This window comes from Tamandua tetradactyla, chromosome X (genome assembly GCF_023851605.1).
Source record: "Tamandua tetradactyla isolate mTamTet1 chromosome X, mTamTet1.pri, whole genome shotgun sequence".
Taxonomy (NCBI): Eukaryota; Metazoa; Chordata; class Mammalia; order Pilosa; family Myrmecophagidae; genus Tamandua; species Tamandua tetradactyla.
Genome location: NC_135353.1, coordinates 47,293,005 through 47,312,733, shown reverse-complemented (window position 1 = coordinate 47,312,733; position 19,729 = coordinate 47,293,005). Strand labels below are relative to the sequence as shown.

At 39.3% G+C, this 19,729-nt stretch overlaps 1 protein-coding gene across 1 annotated transcript in view; it reads right to left on the bottom strand.

The window, feature by feature from the left end:
• STEEP1 (STING1 ER exit protein 1) overlaps positions 1-19,238 on the bottom strand; it is a 121,084-nt gene extending 101,846 nt beyond the window's left edge. The window contains exons 1-2 of the mRNA XM_077145575.1: positions 19,074-19,238; positions 15,728-15,845 (exon numbers count right to left, since the gene is read on the bottom strand). Of these exons, the coding sequence (XP_077001690.1) occupies positions 15,728-15,845; positions 19,074-19,197 (242 nt within the window). The 5' untranslated portion in view covers positions 19,198-19,238. The remainder of the gene's footprint in view (positions 1-15,727; positions 15,846-19,073) is intronic.
• Between the last annotated feature and the right edge of the window lie 491 nt (positions 19,239-19,729).

The following is a 19,729-nucleotide window of genomic DNA, read 5'->3' as shown; positions in this document are numbered from 1 at the left end:
AGGTCGACAAAAAGAAGAAGAGAGATGATACAAATAAATAAAATCAGAAATGGAAGAAGAGACATAACCACTGACCCCACAGTAATAAAGGATGTAATAAGAGGATACTATGAACAACTTTATGCTAATAAACTAGCAATGTAGATGAAATAGACAACTTCCTAGAAAGGCATGAACAACCAACATTGACTCAAGAAGAAACAGACGGCCTCAACAAACCAATCACAAGTAAACAAATTGAATTAGTCATTAACAAGCTCCCCAAAAAGTCCAGAATCATATGGCTTCACATGTGAATTCTACCAAACATTCAAGAAAGAATTAGTACCAATTCTGCTCAAACTCTACAAAAAAATTGAAGAGGGAAGGCTACTGAACTCATTCTATGAAGCCAACATCACCTTCATACCAAAGCCAGACAAAGATACTACAAGAAAAGAAAACTACAGACCAATATCTCTAATGAATATAGATGCAAAAATCCTCAACAAAATTCTTCCAAATCGAATTCAGTAGCACATTAAAAGAATTATGGATCCATCCCAGGCATGCAAGGATGGTTCAACATAAGAAAATCAATTAATGTAATAAACCATATCATCAAATCAAAGCAGAAAAACCACACGATCATCTTGATTGATGAAGAAAAGTTATTTGATAAAATTCAAAATCCTTTCTTTTTGAAAACACTGCAAAGAATAGGAATAGAAGGTAACTTCCTCCACATGATAAAGGGAATATATGAAAAACCCATAGCTAATATCATCCTCAACGGGGAAAAACTGAAAACTTTCCCCCTAAGATTAGGAATAAGACAAAGATATCCACTATCACCACTTTATTCAACATTGTTTTGGAAGTTCTAATGAGAGCAATTAGACAAGAAAAAAAATACAAGGCATCAAAATTGGAAAGGAGGAGTAAAATTCTCACTGTTTACAGATGATACTGAATGTCAAAAATCCCCAAAAATCCACAGCAAAACTACCAGAGCTAATAAATGAGTACAGCAAAGTGGCAGGTTACAAGATCAACACTCAAAAATCTGTAGTGTCTCTATACACTAGTAATGAACAATCTGAGGGGGAAATCAAGAAAAAAATTTCATTTACAATTCAACCAAAAGAATAAAATATTTAGGGACAAATTTAACTAAGGATACAAAAGACCTATACGAAGAAAACTACAAGAAATTGCTAAAAAGAAATCACAGAAAACCTAAATAAATGGAAGGGCATACCATGTTCATGGACTGGAAGACTAAATATAGTTAAGATGTCAATTCTAACTAAATTGAATTATAGATTCAATGCATTACCAATTAAAATCCCAACAACTTACTTTTCAGAAATAGAAATACCAATAACCAAATTTATCTGGAAGGGCAGGGTGCCCCAAATAGCTAAAAGTATCCTGAGAAAGAAAAATGAAGTCAGAGGTTTCATACTACCTGACTTTAAGGCATACTGCAAAGCTACAGAGGTCAAAAGAGCATGGTGGTGGCATAAAGATAGATATACTGACCAATGGAATAAAATAGATTGTTGAGATGTAGACCCTCTCATCTATGGACAACTGATTTTTGATAAGGCAGTCAAATCAACTCACCTGGGGCAGAACAGTCTCTTCAATAAATGGTGCCTAGAGAACTGGATATCCAAATGCAAAAGAATGAAAGAGGATCCATATCTCACACCCTACACAACAATTAACTCAAAATGGATCAAAGACCTAAACATTAAATCTAAGACCATAAAACTATTAGAAGAAAATATAGAGAAATATCTTATAAATCTTATAGTAGCAGGTGCTTTCCTAGATCTTACACCCAAGGCACAAGCATTGAAGAAAGAAAGAAATGGGAACTCCTCAAAATTAAACACTTTCATGCATCAAAGAACTTTGTCTAGAAAGTAAAAAGACAGCCTACACATGGGAGACAATATTTGGAAATGACATATCAGATAAAGGTCTAGTATCCAGAATATTTAAAGAGATTGTTCAACTCAACAACAAAAAGACAGTCAACCCAATTACAAAATGGGCAAAAGACATGAACAGACACTTCTTAGAAGAAGAAATACAAATGGCCAAAAGGCACATGAAGAGATAGATGCTCAACTTGCCTGGCTATTAGGGAAATGCAAATCAAAACCACAACGAGATATCATCTCACATCCACCAGAATGGCCATTATCAATCAAACAGGAAACAACAAGTGCTGGAGAGGATGTGGAGAAAGAGGCACACTTATCCACTTTTGGTGGGAATATCAAATGATACAACCGCTGTGGAAGGCAGTTGGGTGGTTCCTCAGGAAGCTAAGTATAGAATTGCCATATGGTCCGGAAATAGAATTGCTAGGTATCTACTCAGAGGACATGAGGACAAGGACACAAATGGACATTTGCACACAAATGTTTATAGCAGCATTATTCACAATTGCCAAGAGATGGAAACAGCCCAAATGTCCATCAACAGATGAGTGGCTAAACAAGTGCTGGTATATACATACGATGAAATATAATGCAGCTGTAAGAGAGAATAAAGTCATGAAGTACATAACAACATGGATGGACCCTAAGGCTGAAGGTGAGAATGACGGAGGATGGCTGGGGGCAAAAATGAAATCAGAAGGAAAGATAGATGAGAAAAACTGAGATGGTGCAATCTAGGAATGCCTAGAGTGTACAATAATAGTGACTAAATGTACAAATTAAAAAAAATGTTTTTGCATGAGGAATAACAAGGGAATGTCAATATTGCAGGGTGTTGAAAATAGATGGTAATTCATATTTAAAAATTTTAACTTATATGTAAGACTAAAGCAACAAAATGTTTATTCGGTACAAAATCAATAATTTGACTAGTGCATTTCCTAATATAACTTATGTGGACAGTTTAACTGAGCAACATAAGTACATGGAATCTTGAGTACGGCATGAGATTTTGTAGGTTTGTCCAGAGTGATTTGCACAGTGAACAAAAATGTATTTACAAACTCCTCTTGGGGGAATAGCAAGACAAGGGGAAACTTCAACTTCCCCAAGTGGAGAATTCTTGATATTCTCACAAGCAGTGGAGACAACCAAAGCAATATGCTGAGCCCTTAATCTTGGGGTTTGTTCATATGAAACTTATCCCCACAAAGGATAGACTAAGCCTACTTAAAATTAGGCCTAAGAGTCACTCCCAGGGAACCTCTTTTGTTGCTCAGATGTGGCCTCTCTCTTTTAGCCAACATGACAAGCAAACTCACTGCTCTCCCCCTCTCTACATGGGACATAACCCCCAGGGATGTAAACCTTCCTGGCAACGTGGGACAGAAATCCTAGAAGGAGCTGGGACTCAGCATCAAGGAAATGACAGAAACTTCTAGACCAAAAGGGGGGAAGAGAGAAATGAGACAAAATAAAGTGTCAATGGCTGAGAGATTTCAAACAGAATCGAAAGGTTATCCTGGAAATTATTCTTACGCATTATATAGATATCACCTTTTTCGTTAAGGTATATTGGAGAGGTTGGGGGGAAGTTCCTGAAAATGTAGAGCTGTATTTTAGTAGCCATGTTTCTTGAAGATGATTGGATATTGATATAGCTTTCGCAGTGTGACTGTGTGATTGTGAAAACCTTGTATCTGATGCTCCTTTTATCTACCTTATGGACAGATGAGTAAAACATATGGAATAAAAATAAATAATAGGGGGAACAAATGTTAAAATAAATTTAGTAGATTGAAATGCTAATGATCAATGAAAGGGCATGATAAGGGGTATAGAAAAAATAGGGGAAACATAGGCTAAAATATATTGGGTAGATGGAAATACTAGCAATCAATGAGAGGAAGGAGTAAGGGGTATGGTATATAAGAGCTTTTTGCTTTTTTCTTTTTATTTCTCTTTCTGAATTGATGCACATGTTCTAAGTAATGATCATGGTGATGAATATACAACTATGTGATGATATTGTAAGTTATTGATTATATACCAAGAATGCTATGATCATATAGTATGAATGTTTGTGTTAGTATGTTATATTTAAAAAATTTTTAAGTATAAAAAACAAACAAAAAGAACACAGGTTATCAGGAGATAGAAAGAGGGTAGAGATTGGGCATTTGATACTGAAGGGGTACAAAATATTCAACAAGAATGATTGTAGGGGGCGGGCCACGGTGGCTCAGCAGGTAAGAATGCTTGCCTGCCATGCCAGAGGACCTGGGTTCGATTCCCGGTACCTGCTCATGTAAAAAAAAAAAAAAGAATGATTGTAGGGCGGGCCACGGTGGCTCAGGAGGCAGAGTTCTCACCTGCCACGCCAGAGACCCGGGTTCAATTCCTGGTGCCTGCCAATGCAAAAATAAAATAATGATTGTAATGTAATGACTGAAATGGTATAACTTAGGAATGCTTGGAATGGACAATGATTATGATGAAATGTACAAATATAAAAAAGCTTTTGCATGAGGGAGAACAACCAAATGTCAACAAGCATGGCATTGAAAATGGGATGGAATGGGGAGGGGGAAATATAATCAATGCAAACTAGGGTCTATAGTTAACAGTAACACTGTAATATGGTTCCATTGACTGTAACAAAGGCAGTATGACAAAACCAAATGTCAATAAGCAGGGGATATGGGAGAGGAGTAAGAGACTCTTTGAAGAAGAAATGGAAATGTCCTCATACAGACTGTGGTGATGAGGCATGGCTATGTGATTAAACTGGGAATCACTGATTTTTTTTACTTAGGTTGGATTGTATGATGTATGAATAAAACTGTTTATAAAAATGAACAGAGAAGTGTCAGTGGCTGAGAGATTTCAAACAGAGTGAAGAGGTTATCCTGGAGGTTATTCTTATGCATTATATAGATATCATTTTTTAGTTTATGGTGTGTTGAAGTGGCTAGAGGGAAGTACCTGAAACTGTAGAGCTGTGTTCCAGCAGCCTTTTTTCTTGAAGAAGATTGTATAATGGTATAGCTTTCACAATGTGACTGTGTGATTGTGAAAACCTTGTGTCTGGTGCTCCTTTATCTAGGGTGTGGACAGATGAGTAAAAAAAAAATGGGTAAAAAATAAATAATGGATAATAAATAATAAATAAATAGTGGGGGAACAGAGGTTAAAATAAATTGGGTAGATGGAAATACTACTGGTTAGTTAATGAGAGGAAGTGGTAAGAGGTATGGCATATATGAGTTTTTTCTTTTTTATTTCTTTTGCTGGAGTGTTGCAAATGTTCAAAAAAATGATCATGGTGATGAATACACAACTATGTGATGAAACTGTGAGCCACTGACTGTACACCATGTATGAAATGTTTGTGTTAGGAATGTATGTTTGTATGTTAAGTTTTATCAATAAAAATATTTTTTTTAAAAATGAACAGAGAACTACAATATGGAGAGAGAGATATACCTATTCACTACTGTTAGGAGGTAGAGTGGTGCCGACCCTCTGGAGCACAGTGTGGTGGCTCCACAGGAGGCTAGCAATGGGGATGCCACATGATCCCAGAACACCATAATTTGGCGTATATACTTGGAGGAATCCAGAGCAGGGACATTTGCACACTGGTGTTTATGGCAGCAGTGTTTGCAATATGCAATTGATGGAGGTGGCCTAAGGGTACATCGACTGAGGAACAGAAGTGGGAACTGTGGTGTATACATATAATGGACTACTGAGCAGCTGCAAGAAGGAATGAAGTCATGAGGCATGCAAGAGGTGAATGAACCTTGAGGACAGTATGTTGAGTGAAATAAGCCATAAATGAAAAGACAGATATTAAAATGACACAATAATACAGACTAACTATAATATGCAAAAATTAAATTTGAGAGCATAGGTTATCAGGTGAAGGCCTATTGTAAACATTCCTAGATTGTAAGCTCTTACAGCAAGTCAAATGTATTCTGGAGTTGTAACTATTATTTCTAAATTCTGAGATACTGAGCTCTTTGTGTATAATCTGGTAATTCCAAGGAATATTAGGTATTTGTGTGATACCTGTGACTCAGAGCCAGAGTTCTGCAGCTGTGAAAGTCAGCATTACCCCATACAGCAATTGTTATAAACATAGAAGAGTGATCAGACTTCAATTAAAATGTGAATGAAGCTGATCTTGGTAGGACTAAGGTAAATCAGATCAAAGGGTAAAGGATGATACTGACAGTAAATTTTAAAGCTTTACCTTCTGAGTGAAACCAAAGGAAGAGATGGTTATTTGGAAGAAATTTTATATTTTCAATAGCACAATATCTAATTTAACTTGTATGATCAGTATATACGAACTATAACTACATGGAACCTTGAACACGGAGTGAGATCCTGTTGGTTTGTACAGGTTGGTGTAGTGACCTGATACAGCCCACAGTAATCTCGGCTGAAGATTAAAAAGTAATTGCAAAGATGCCTCAAGGGACTAGGGGAAAAGGTGGAAATATTAAATTTCCCCACCCGGGGAAGACCTGATATTCTCACACTCATGGGGGACTGCCAAGTTGATAGGCCAGGACCTGGATCTTGGGGTTTGCCCTTATGAAACTTATTCCTGCAAAGGAGAAGCTAAGTCTACTTATGAGCATGCCTAAGTGTCACTCCCAGAGAACCTCTTTGTGGCTAAGATATGGCCTCTCTCTCTAAACCAACTCTGCAGTTGAGCTCACTGCCCTCCCCTCTGTGTGGGACAGGACTCCCAGGGGTATGAATCTCCCTAGCAACAGTGGATATGACTCCCCGGGATGAGCCTGGCTCTGGCAATGTGGGAGTAAAAAAACCTTCTTGACCAAAGCAGAGAAGAGAAATTAATCAAAATAAAGTTTCAGTGGTTGAGAGATATCAAATAGAGTCGAGAAGTCATTCTGGAGGTTATTCTCATGTAGTATATATAAACCCCTTTTCAGTTTTTGGTGTATTGGAGTAGCTAGAGGGAAATAGGAATGTTTGCGTTTATTTGGTGTTTTTTGGCATTTAAAAAATAAAATTAAAAATTAAAAAAAACTGGGGGGAAGACAATGAATAAATAAATAATAGGGCAATAGGGGGTTGCTATGTTTTGGATGTTCTCTTTTACTCTTAATTTTACTTTTATTCTCATTTTTACTTTTTTGTTGTAATGAAAATGTTCAAACATCAATTCTGAAGTTGAAAAAGGGATCAGACTTCAACTAGAGATAGGACTGGGGTAGATCAAAATACAGGGTGTTCCAGTTCACTAGCTGTTGGAATGCAATATACCAGAAACGGAATGGCTTTTAAAAGGGGGAATTTAATAAGTTGCTAGTTTACAGTTCTAAAGCGAAGAAAATGTCCCAATTAAAACAAGTCTATAGAAATGTCCAATCAAAGGCATCCAGGGAAAGATTTGGATCAAGAAGGCTGATGAAGTTCAAGGTTTCTCTCTCAAGTGAGAAAGCATATGGAGAACATGGTCAGGGTTCCACTCTCATCCAGAAGGGCACATGGTGAACGTGGCATCATCTGCTAGCTTCCCCTCCTGGCTTTCTGTTTCATGAAGCTCCCTGGGAGGCATTTTCCTTCTTCATCTCCAAAGGTCGCTGGCTGGTGGACTCTCTGCTTCTTGTGGCTATGTTGTTCTGCTCTGCTCTCTCTGAATTTCCTTCATTCTCCAAAATGTTTCCTCTTTTATAGGACTCCAGAAACTAATAAAGACCCACCCAAATGTCATCACCTGATACAGTTTAACAATCACTCTTGATTGAGTCAAATCTCCAGGGAGGTGATCTAATTGCAGTTTCAAGCATACAGTACTGAATAGGAATTAGAAGAAACGGTGCCTTTTCAAAATCAGATTAGGATTAAAACATGGCTTTTCTAGGGTACATACATCACTTCAAACCAGCACACAGGGTAAAGGAAGATATAGTCCATATTTTAAAACTTTAACTTCTGTGTGAAGTTAGAAGATGTTTATTTGGTGTAAAACTTCTATTTTGGGTAGCAAATTACTTAACTTAACTTGTATGGTCAGTTTAGTTGAACAGTGTAAGTACACGGAATCTTGTATAGGGCATGAGATCTTGTTGGTTTGTCCAGGTTAGTGTGATGCCCTGATATATCCCAGAGTAATTTGGGCAGTGAATAAAGAAGTATTTGCAAAATCCCCTTGGGGGAATGGGGAGAAAGAAGGAAATATTCAACTACCCCATTTGGAGAATTTCTGATATTCTTGCTAACAGTGGGGATAATCAAATCAATAGGCTGAGCCCTCAATCTTGGGGTTTGCCCCTATAAAACTTATTCCTGCAAAGGGTAGGCTAAGCCCACTTAAAATTAGACATAAGAGTCACCCCCAGAGAACCTCTTTTTTTTTGATCTGATCTTTTCCCATTATTTTTTTTTATTAATTAAAAAAAAATTAACTAACACAACATTCAGAAATCATTCCATTCTACATATGCAATCAGTAATTCTTAATATCATCACATAGATGTATGATCATTATTTCTTCGTACATTTGCATTGATTTAGAAAAAGAAATAGCAAGACAACAGAAAAAGAAATAAAATGATAATATAGAGAAAAAATAAAAATAAAAAATAAAAAAAAAAACTATAGCTCAGATGCAGCTTCATTCAGTGTTTTAACATAAGTACATTGCAATTAGGTAGTATTGTGCTGTCCATTTTTGAGTTTTTGTATTCAGTCCTGTTGCGCAGTCTGTATCCCTTCAGCTCCAATTACCCATTATCTTACCCTATTTCTAACTCCTGATGGTCTCTGTTACCAATGACATATTCCAAGTTTATTCTCGAATGTCGGTTCACATCAGTGGGACCATACAGTATTTGTCCTTTAGTTTTTGGCTAGACTCACTCAGCATAATGTTCTCTAGGTCCATCCATGTTATTACATGCTTCATAAGTTTATTCTGTCTTAAAGCTGCATAATATTCCATCGTATGTGTATACCACAGTTTGTTTAGCCACTCGTTTGTTGATGGACATTTTGGCTGTTTCCATCTCTTTGCAATTGTAAATAATGCTGCTATAAACATTGGTGTGCAAATGTCCGTTTGTGTCTTTGCCCTTAAGTCCTTTGAGTAGATACCTAGCAATGGTATTGCCGGGTCGTATGGCAATTCTATATTCAGCTTTTTGAGGAACTGCCAAACTGCCTTCCACAGTGGTTGCACCATTTGACATTCCCACCAACAGTGGATAAGTGTGGCTCTTTCTCCACATCCTCTCCAGCACTTGTCATTTTTTGTTTTGTTGATAATGGCCATTCTGGTGGGTGTGAGAGGATATCTCATTGTGGTTTTGATTTGCATTTCTCTAAAGAGAACCTCTTTTTTTGCTCAGATGTGGCCTCTCTCTCTCTCTAAGTCAATTTGACAGGTGAACTCACTGCCATCCCTCCTATGTGGGACATGACTCTCAGGGCTGTAAATCTACCTGGCGATGTGCAATAGAACTCCTGGGATTCGCAAGGACCAGGCATCATGGGACTGAGAAAGCCAAATACTGAAACTGTTGAGCTGTGTTACAATAGTCTTGACTCTTGAAGACGTTTGCATAACAAGATAACTTTTACAATGTGATTGTGTGATTGTGAAAATCTTGTGTCTGATGCTCCTTTTATCCAGGGTATGGACAGATGATTTAAAAAATACAGATAAAATAAATAAATAATAGGGGGATAAGGGGTAAAATAAATTGGGTAGATGGAAACACTAGTGGTCAATGAGAGGGAGGGGTAAAGGCTATGGTATGTATGAGTTTTCGCTTTTTTCTTTTAATTTCTTTTTCTGGAGTGATACAAATGTTCTAAAATGATCATGGTGATAAACATACAACTAAGTGATGATATTGTGAGCCACTGATTGTACACCATATATGGGGTGTATGTGTGTGAAGATCTGTTAATAAAAATATTTTTTAAAAATTGATTATGATGATATTGTGAACCACTGACTGTACACTTTGGATGATTATATGGTATGTGAATATATAATATATCAATAAAATTGCATTATAAAAAGAGAGGGAACAAAATCAAGGGGAATTCCATCATTTAAGGGACAGGCAGAATACCAAGAATCAGTAAGAGGACTGATAAGGACAAAGAATAGAACGAGACTGACAAGAGTAGCTCCACAGAAATCAAGGAGAGAGTGAGTATCAAGGGAGGTATGAGGAACAAAGATACAGACAGAAATCAACCACTGGTGTTTGGGGAACTGGCAAATGACAGGAAAGAGAATACTAGGGAATGTCCATGTGAAAAGGAGGGTTACTTCAGAATGGGGAGATTTGAAGGTGGAAAATGTTGGGCTCCAGAGCATGTTTAGGGCAGAGTGGAATATTATCAGTAATAGGTGCTCCCTGGAATCTGCTGGATAAAGAAGAGGAAGGGGAAGTGTGGACCAAAATTTCACCTGGTCTACAGGGGAGCACCCTAGGGTGGGGTCTTGGAAAGACTGTTCATGAATGGAGCAGGAACTATATCAACTAAGAGGAAAGCTTATCATGCTTCCCTGGTAAAATCTAAGAACTCTGTGATCCAACAGAGTCACTTGACCAGAGGCCACCAGCGTGGGTAGTAACTGGCACCAAGGCTGGGCCTGAAGTTGGCTCACCTCCAGGATCAGGCTGACTAGAGTCTGGGTTTCTATTTCAGCGAGAGCCACTCAGCAGTTTTCTGGATTAGAGGTGAGGGTATCTGCCTTATGGTGCCACAGGAGCCTATGGCTTAGTTGTGTTGTTAAATACTTTCTGAACTCAAGGAAGACCCTTATAAACATTTCAATAACCCTAAAGACAGTCAGTTGATAATTTTCAAAATCAGAAACCTGAAAAAAGGTTAATGGAGAGACATCAAGCACGAGACAATGGATTAACCTTAGATAGAGCATGTTATTTATAAACCTTCCTATTTACTAATGGAGTGTTTTCTGATGTTTCCTGGCAGACCTATCTTCATGAACTTTATGTTTTATAACCTACCCTCCCAATTGTATCATGTATTTAACCAATTTTCTCTTCAGCCACATAATTTTAGAAGCTCCATCGTCACAATGGTGCTTGATACTGATTTGCTATTAAAAGTAACCTAGCAGTGGTTTCTAACTCTTTTCATTAGTGTGGGTTGACAACAGCTTGGTTTCTTAAATAAACATAGCTAACTGTCAGCCTGAGGCTTTTCCTGGCTCAGCACTAGAATATAAGCTCCATAAAGGCTTGTTAACTGGTATATCCCAGCTTCTAGAGCAGTACCTGGCATACAGTAGATCAGTAAATGAAATATTTGTTGAGGGCGGGCCACGGTGGCTCAGCAGGTTAGAACTGTCGCCCGCCATGCCAGAGACCCAGGTTTGATTTTGGTGCCTGCCCATGCAAAAACAAAACAAACAAAAAAAAGAAATATGTGTTGAATGAATGGATGGACTTCTTAATTCCCTAAGATTGACCTTTCTGTGGCATTTGACACCATTGACAAACCTCTTCCACAAGAAACACACCACACACCCATTCCCTAAAACTCTCTCCTCTTTTGTCTTCCACACCCCCAGGTTTTCCTAGTTCTGTTCCAATTATTTTGTCTGATTTTCAAATGCCAGTGTTTCCTAGAATTGCATCTTTAATTCTCTCTTATTCTTGCTCCACACTCTTTCTATGTAATTTTATCCCCCCCCGGTTTCAATTCCCCATATACACCAAAGAATCCCAAATCTAAAACTGATCTAATCATGTCACTCCCTTGCTTAAAAAACAGTGATGCCATCCAAAGCCTAGGTGACATGTTTAGAGAACTCATGCTTTCTTTTTTTTCCAAATTTTCAAACAAGGTTTATTCCCATACAGAGACATTTCCTTTCTTTTTTTAATGTACACAGGGAACATGATTCTTTTTTATACAAACAATAACTTATGCCCTGTCTTGACTACAATCAAAGTAGAACATCATTCCTGTTTGAGCTTGACAAACGAGGGCCCAGCAGTGGGGAGGGAGCTGTGGGCAGTCACCTAAGACCCTCAAGTTGAGTCAGCAGGTGGCCAGCAAAAGACAGCTCCCAAATGAAAGAAGGCAAGAAGATTCTCACCTAAGACGGTGGCAGGCACAGCTGTGGGAAGGTCCAGGACCTTGGCAGAGCAAAACAGGCTTCCACCCCACCGTCCTCTGGATTTCCAGTCAGGCCTTCTCTATAGTGTGATCAGCAATCAGCCCTAGATGGGACTTAAGCTTCTGGCATACATGACTTAGTTAGTCCTCTTGCCCGAAGAGCAAATGAATGGCTTGTAGCTGCCAAGCAACAGGAATGACAGCAACTCCCTGATCGACTGCTTGCAGGAGGTGAACAAAGCTTGGGGAGTGAGCAATGTAACTGCTCAGTAAATGGGACTCATACCAGCAACATGTCACAGGGTCCACCCTCTGGGCCCTTTCCCATCCATAATCTCTCTAGACGTTGAGGTCACATGCTCCATGGCACACCATATCCCTTGCAAGTGAGAATTGGGGAGCAACTGACCTGGGTCCCCCCAGCAACTTCCCCAAACCTGTGGGTCCTCTCTTGAGAAAGCAATGACTCCCTAACTCAGAGCACCCAGCAGCATTGAGCCCACATTTCTTTGGGTCACAGTCCACTAATTTTTCTAGCACCCACAGAGCAGTGTGGCCCTTCTACACAGGAGAAGAATGGGGAGAGGAGGGACAGAGGGACATGACTTTTGAGTAAAAAAGATGCTGCCACTTGCTTTTTTTTCAAGTTTCAGGTTTGAGACTGGAACACCTTTAGGTCTTGGGGAAGTCACAGCAAGAGGAAGATGGCCTCCAAGCCCCTTCCTTTCTCAAGACCAGAAGGAGCTAAAACAAAGGTCAGAGAGAGAAGGGTCCCTTTCCCATCCTCTCTGGCCAGTAGGCTGCTCCAATTATTTTACTCTCTGTCCACCTTGGCAAAGAAGAACACCTTCTGCTAGAAAAATCTCACCTGGCAGATTGCTTCCTGTGTTAAGCAGGAAAAAAAAAAAAAGGTGGTGGTAGGGTACTGGAGAACACAGGCCAATAGAAGTATTGAATATTTACCTCAGTATTCCTCCTTAAAATGGCAAGTGATAGAAGAATGATGTGACAGAATGCCAAACAGATTCAGCATGGATACCCAATATGCAACACAAGGCAAGAATTCAGTGAACTTAAAAGCATGCTTCCGAGCCTCAAAACCCCTCATCTACACATACCCCCCAGTCTCTGGAGCCATCATAAACTGACAATCAAGAAGTGTTCATTCCCACCGAACATGCTGCCTACCCTCTAGCTGGATCGGTAAAGTGCCCACATTTTCTGACACAAATTTCCTTGGGGCAGTGTGTTCCTTCTGAGTTTCAACTGGCTGGCCCTGTTGCAGGAACACAGTTTTTCTCCACAGTAGCTCTCACAGCAAAGCACTGTATGTTCTATGAATGGTGCACTAATACCAGGACCATCTCTAGGGGAAACAGCAGGATTCAGTACAGGAAGGTTCAGGATATGGCTATAAATTTACTGCCATCTAAAAGACCAAAAATGCAAATACACAGTGCTACTTCCCACCAAACCGACCTGGATGCTGTGGTAGACTCAATCATGCCCCCCGACAAAGATACGTTCAAATGCTAACCCCAGTCCTACGGGGGCGGACTCTTGTAAATAGGATCTTCTAAGATGACACCAAACTGTATCAGGGTGAATGAACTCCTTATAAGCAAAGGAAATTAGGGGACAAGAACAGATGCCACAGGAGACAGAAGAGACAGATCGTGATAAAACAGAAACAGACAGCAGTCCTGTCAACTCTATATTCCATATAATCATAATCTAGTCACTTCTTATGACTAGAAATACTGATACCATCTACCTGAATTACTTCTGTCCCCACTCTTGGTAACTCATAGTTTATTCTCCACAAACCACAGGGTGGATTTCTGAAAGATCTTTTAAACAGTAAAAGAGATGACGTCACTGTCTGATCAAAACCTTCTAAAGATTTAGAGTCAATTAGAATAAAGTCTGTCCTTACCATGGCCTACAAAGCCCTATATGATATAGGCCTTCTTTTCTTGTCCACCTCTTCTATCACTTCCTTTTTCACTCACTTCACTCCAGATACACTGGCCTTTTTGCAGGCTACATCAAGCTTGCTGCAGCTTCAGAGTTTTGCACTCCATATTTCCTCTGTCTGGAATGCTCTTCCCCCAAGTATCTACATTACTTGTTTCCACATTTCATCCATGTCCCTGTTCAAATGTCACCTCCTTAGAAAGGCCTTTCCTGACTCACTATTTAAACTTTTACCATCTTTCTTTCCTCCATTACTCTCTTTCCCTTTGTTCAAAGCAACTATAACTACTTAGCATTATTCATTTGATTCCTTGTTTATTGTCTGTTCCTCCTCAAGAATATAAATTTAAAGACAGATATTTAATCTCCCTTGTTCACTACTATATTCAAAGAGCCTAAACTAATGACTGGCACATAGCAGGCTCAATAAATATTTTTCAATGAATGAATTCATTTCTGTATCTCAGGTGCTTAACAAAGTGCTTGGTCCACAGCAGGAAGCAATAGCATTCTTAATGGTTCATCAGTCTCCAATTATCTTCTACTATAAGCAGTTCTCCACCCTCCCACCAGAATCATCTGAGGACTTTCTAATACTAGAATCAACAAACCTTTATGTGGTCCTAGGTCGACCTTCCAAATTGAATTCACACACAAAAATATAAGAAAAAAACAAACAAACAGAAACAGAGATTGTTTACCAGCAAGCCACCAGCAGAACACTAAAACCTTTGGAGAAGGATGGCTTGCTGATACCTTTTTTTTTTTCCATGGGCAGGCACCGGGAATCGAACCCCGGTCCTCTGGCATGGCAGGCAAGCATTCTTGCCTGCTGAGCCACCGTGGCCCGCCCGGCTTGCTGATACCTTGATTTTGGACTTCTAGCCTCCAAACTATGAGCCAATAAACTCCTGTTGCTTAAGCCAGAAAAAGAAAATATGGTGATGGCTGTCCAATGCCCACACATCAAGTCCAAATCTATCTACTTCAGCATTTCACTCTGCCCTCACCCAGTATGCCTGAATACCTTCCTGTAAAGTAAGCTGTGGTCCCGTCATAAAGGACTATTCAAATTTCCCAAGTATACTATGTCTAATGCTTTTAATGCTTCCATTTCCCTCCACCTGGAATGCTTCTCATTCTACCAGTGAAATCTTAGGTCAAAGCCCAACACAAATGCCACCTCCTTTTTGGAGATTTTCTGACCCCTCATTCAAGCAGAACAGTCCACTCTCACCTGTTTTTCTCAAAGCCTTTGTTCAAACCACCAGTATTCTACCATATAACAAAATGTAGCTTGCTCCTTCACTGAGCCATGAGCTCTTTAATGGTAGGGATCATATGTTTATTCATCTTCACAGATCTAGCCCCTACTTCAACGCCTGGCTCCCAATATGCTCCAAAAGCTTACAGTTGCTTGAACCGATTCTACTTGCAAAAAGCAAAATTATAGCTATCAAATGGTAACAAAATCACATTTTAATATCATTTCAGCAAAGTACAACAGAAGTATTGCTGCATTAACAGACGTTAGAGAACTACTGCAAATGCCAAAGTGTTGGGCCCAACTGTCCAATCCTACATGGAATATTTATATTCCTCAGAACTAGACCCCAATACAATAGGAAAATCCTAGACAGAGAGCATCAACTTCTTACCTTCGGAGATACATAGTCTCCTCATCTTCTGTGTTACAAAACTTGTGGGCATGTTTGGCAGCATCAATCACACGGGATCGATCCCGGGGCCTCATGGGCAATTTCTCTAACTGACAATCTGAAGGAATGGAGAAAATATTTGGTCACTTGAACCACTGAGAAATACCCTGGGCAATCAGAATTTTTCATTGGGGCCTTTAATATTGTAATTGCTATACTTATTGAAGCTTATTATTGAATTTTCCAACTAAAAATGATTTGGTGTCAAGAGATCTGGATTTTGGTCCCAGCTCTGTTACTACCCTTGTGATCTTTGGCAAATCATTTCCTTTCTCAATCTTATTCCTCATTTGAAAGATAAGTGGATCATATTATCTCAAAAGTTCTTCCCAGCACTGCAATTTGCATTTGTCATACGTATTTCTGTGATCATGGTATACTTAATTTTATTGTAATACATTAGAATCAGAAGAGACAATCAAGAGCAAAGGGTAGATAAGTGCTAAGAAAAGAGAAAGATGGTAAATGATATGATATAGACAGTATGCAAATGACCCATCCCAGTTGGAGGAGTTTTAATCGGAAAACAATGAAAACATACAGGAAGCAAATCAGGTACAGTTAGAAAGCAGATGAAAAATTAATATAATGCAAATCAAGTACCTAAAGGATCACAGAGAAAGTCAAGTAATCAGAGTGATTCAGGAAGTGGAGAGGGCAATTAGAGAATACTTCACTCTCCACAACAACCACTGAAGTAGACATTTATTATCCCTACTTTAAAGATGAAGGAATGGAACTGAAACTTAGAAAGGGTAAAAGATCTGCCAGGCTTCTGGTAAGAAGCAGAACAAAAATTCAGACCCGGCTCTAGATGACTTAAAATTCCATGCTTTTTCCATCACACCTCCTTACTATCCATTTATTCATTCAATAAATGAGTGAGGGTCCTGTATGTTCCAGGCACTGTTCTAACACTGTGCTGGGGATTCAGCAAAGAGCAAAGCAAAGTCCCTGCCCTGATAAAGTTAACATTCTAGTGGAGGAGGCAGAAATGTTTTTAAAATAATAATTATATAAGATAACTTCTGATAATGACAAGTGCTAACAACAACAAAAGTTAGGCAGGGTAAGAGGATACACAGCAAATTCAGTTAGTGATAAGTGCTTCCAAGAAAAATTAGGCAGGTTAAGAGGATAAAGAGTAACAGAGTACTGTTTTAGACAAGGCAATGAGAGAAGAGTTTTCTGAAGAAGTGACATTTAAACAGAGACCTGAATGAAGTGAGGAAGAATTGAGGGAAGAGTGTTCAAGACGGAACTAGTACCAAGCCCAAAGGCCCTGGGGGAGAAAACAGTTCTGACACGGTAGAGAAAAAGCAAGAAGGCCAGTGGGTGCAGTGAGCAAGGGGAAGTGTATAAGGAGATGAAGTCCAAGAGGGGCTAGGGGCCTGATCATGTAGGGTCTTAATATCGACTTTGGTTTTACTCTAGAGCTTATAGGAAACCACCAATTTTGAACAGGAAAGTGACTCTGGCCAAGAGAGAGGGCAGGGAGAGCAAAACACTATTGCTATGGACAGATGAGTAAAAAATAAGGACAAAAATAAATAAATAATGGGGGTGGGAATAAGGGGTAAAAAAAAATGGGTAGGTTGCAATACTGGTGATCAAAAAGAGGGATATGGGATGTTGGGATTTTACTTTTTTCTCTTTATTTCTTTTTCTGGAGTGATGCAAATATTCTAAAAATGATCATGGTGATGAATACACAACTATGTGATGATATTGTGAGCCACTGATAGTATATTTTTTGGATGGACTGTACGGTACGAGAGGATATCTCAATAAAAATAATTTTTAAAAAAAGATAGAATGGGGGTGGTATATGGGAATTCTTTATATTATGTACAGTTTTTCTATAAACCTACAACTTCTCTAATTAAAAAAAAGATAGACTGGGAAGTGAGGATGTGAGGACAATTTAGCCAACTCTTTTGAGGAGTTTTGCTTTAAAAGAAGCAAAGAAAGGGAGGGGAACAGTGGTACCACTGACTGCAACAGAGAAGACTATGAGAGGAACAGTGGGAGGGCAGAGAGTAGGGGATCACAAATCCAATTCTGAACATGATATATTTGAGAGGCCCATTAGACATCTAAGCAGCAGTGACAAATAGGCAATTGGAGTTTGAGGAGATGTCCGGGTTAAGGATGAACATTGGGGAGTCCTCATATATAGGGGGTATTTAAAGCTTGGGACTGGTTGAGATCACCTAGGAAGTAAGGACAGATTGAGAATGGGTCAGAGGACTAAGCCCTAGGGCCCTGCAATGCATTAAAGTCTGAGAGAGAAAAAGAAGCCATACATGAGGTAGAAGGAAAATCAGTAGAGTGAGGATTAGAAGCAAATGAAGAAAGCATTTCAAGGAGAGTATGATCACCTCTTTCAAATGCTACTGAGAAAGGGGTTAAAGCTGAGCATTTAATATATATTGGATAGATGGAAATACTAGTGGTCAGCGAGAGGGAGGGGTAAGGGGTATGGTATGTATGAGTTTTTTTCTTTTAATTTCTTTTTCTGGAGTGGTGCAAATGTTCCAAAAAATGATCATGGTGATGAATATACAACTATATGATGATACCATGAGCCACTGATGTACACCATGTATGGAATGTTTGTATGTTAAGAATGTATGTGCTCGTACGTTGCTGTATCAAGAAAAATTAAAAAAAGAAAAAAAGATAAGCATTGATAACTGACCATTGGAACTGGCAACGTGGAATTCACTTAGCGACCTAGGTATGGTGAGATGGGAAGAAACGCCTGCCTGAAATGAGTTCAAGAGGGAATGGCAAGTGAGAATGTAGAAAGAACCATTACAGATAACTCTTCGAGGAGTTTTGCTATAAAAGCAGCAAAGAAATGGGGTTACAGCTGGAGGGGAAAGTAGGATGAAGGGAGGGTTTTATTTTCTTTTGTTCTAAAATGAGAGCCAATACAGGACCCTTGTATCCAGCAGAAAGTTATAAAGCTTCTAGAGGCGGTAGTTTTTTAAGAGGCTAGTAGGGAGAGTTAGAGGATTTTTTTCAGAAAGAGGGAGTTTAGTTTTGAGTGCGGAGAGGTATGGATACAGAATCACAAGGTTAAACAGAAAAGATTCCCAGTGAGTGGGGCGGGGAATGTATAGGGAGGATTTTGATGGAGAAGGAAAGCCCACCAATCTTCAAGGTGACGCGGCTCCCAGAAAACAGCCAGCGAAAGTTCGCTCCCAAGAACCCAAAGTTCCGTACCCTGCAGATAACCCTTCTCTCCCCCCTCTCCAAAAACAAAATCCCGACTACTCACCCAGCACCAGGACCATCTGGCCGCATAAACAATAGTAGACGTGGAGGGGCTTCTCGCCGTCGTCATATTCCTCCCGGTCCCGGGTATCGGAGCAGACCACCGACCGCGACACTACTTTAGGCATAATTCAGAAGACGAGTCCGGAAACTCAACCCCAAAGAAGAGTCGCGTAGAAATGACGTCACCCGCGCGCGGTGCGCCTTTCCCCTTCTTTTGCTCTAGTCACGTGTCAGGAGTAGTCTTCTGTATTCGCCCAAGGTTCCATTAGGCTAAAATATACGGTGCCGCCCTGAGCCGCCCAGAACTTCCTTTCATCGGTCTCACTTAGCTGGTAGTCCTTTAGCTGGGTACCCTTCCTATTATTTAAATTATTTGTTTATATTTCCACACACACATAAAAGTGTACCTCTAAATATGATTTTGATTTTGATAGCCATCTTCAGGGTAAGTGCTTAATAAAGTAGAAATAGCTTTATTTTCATTGAGATGTAATTCACGTAAAATAAAGTTCACCCTTTCAAAGTGTGTAAATCAGTGGTTTTAGTATGTTCACAAGGTTGTGCTCTGATTCCAGAACTTTTCATCACCCAAAAAGCAGCACTGTACAGCTGCTGGCTACCACTAATTCTACATTCTGTCCTTATGGATTTGCGGAT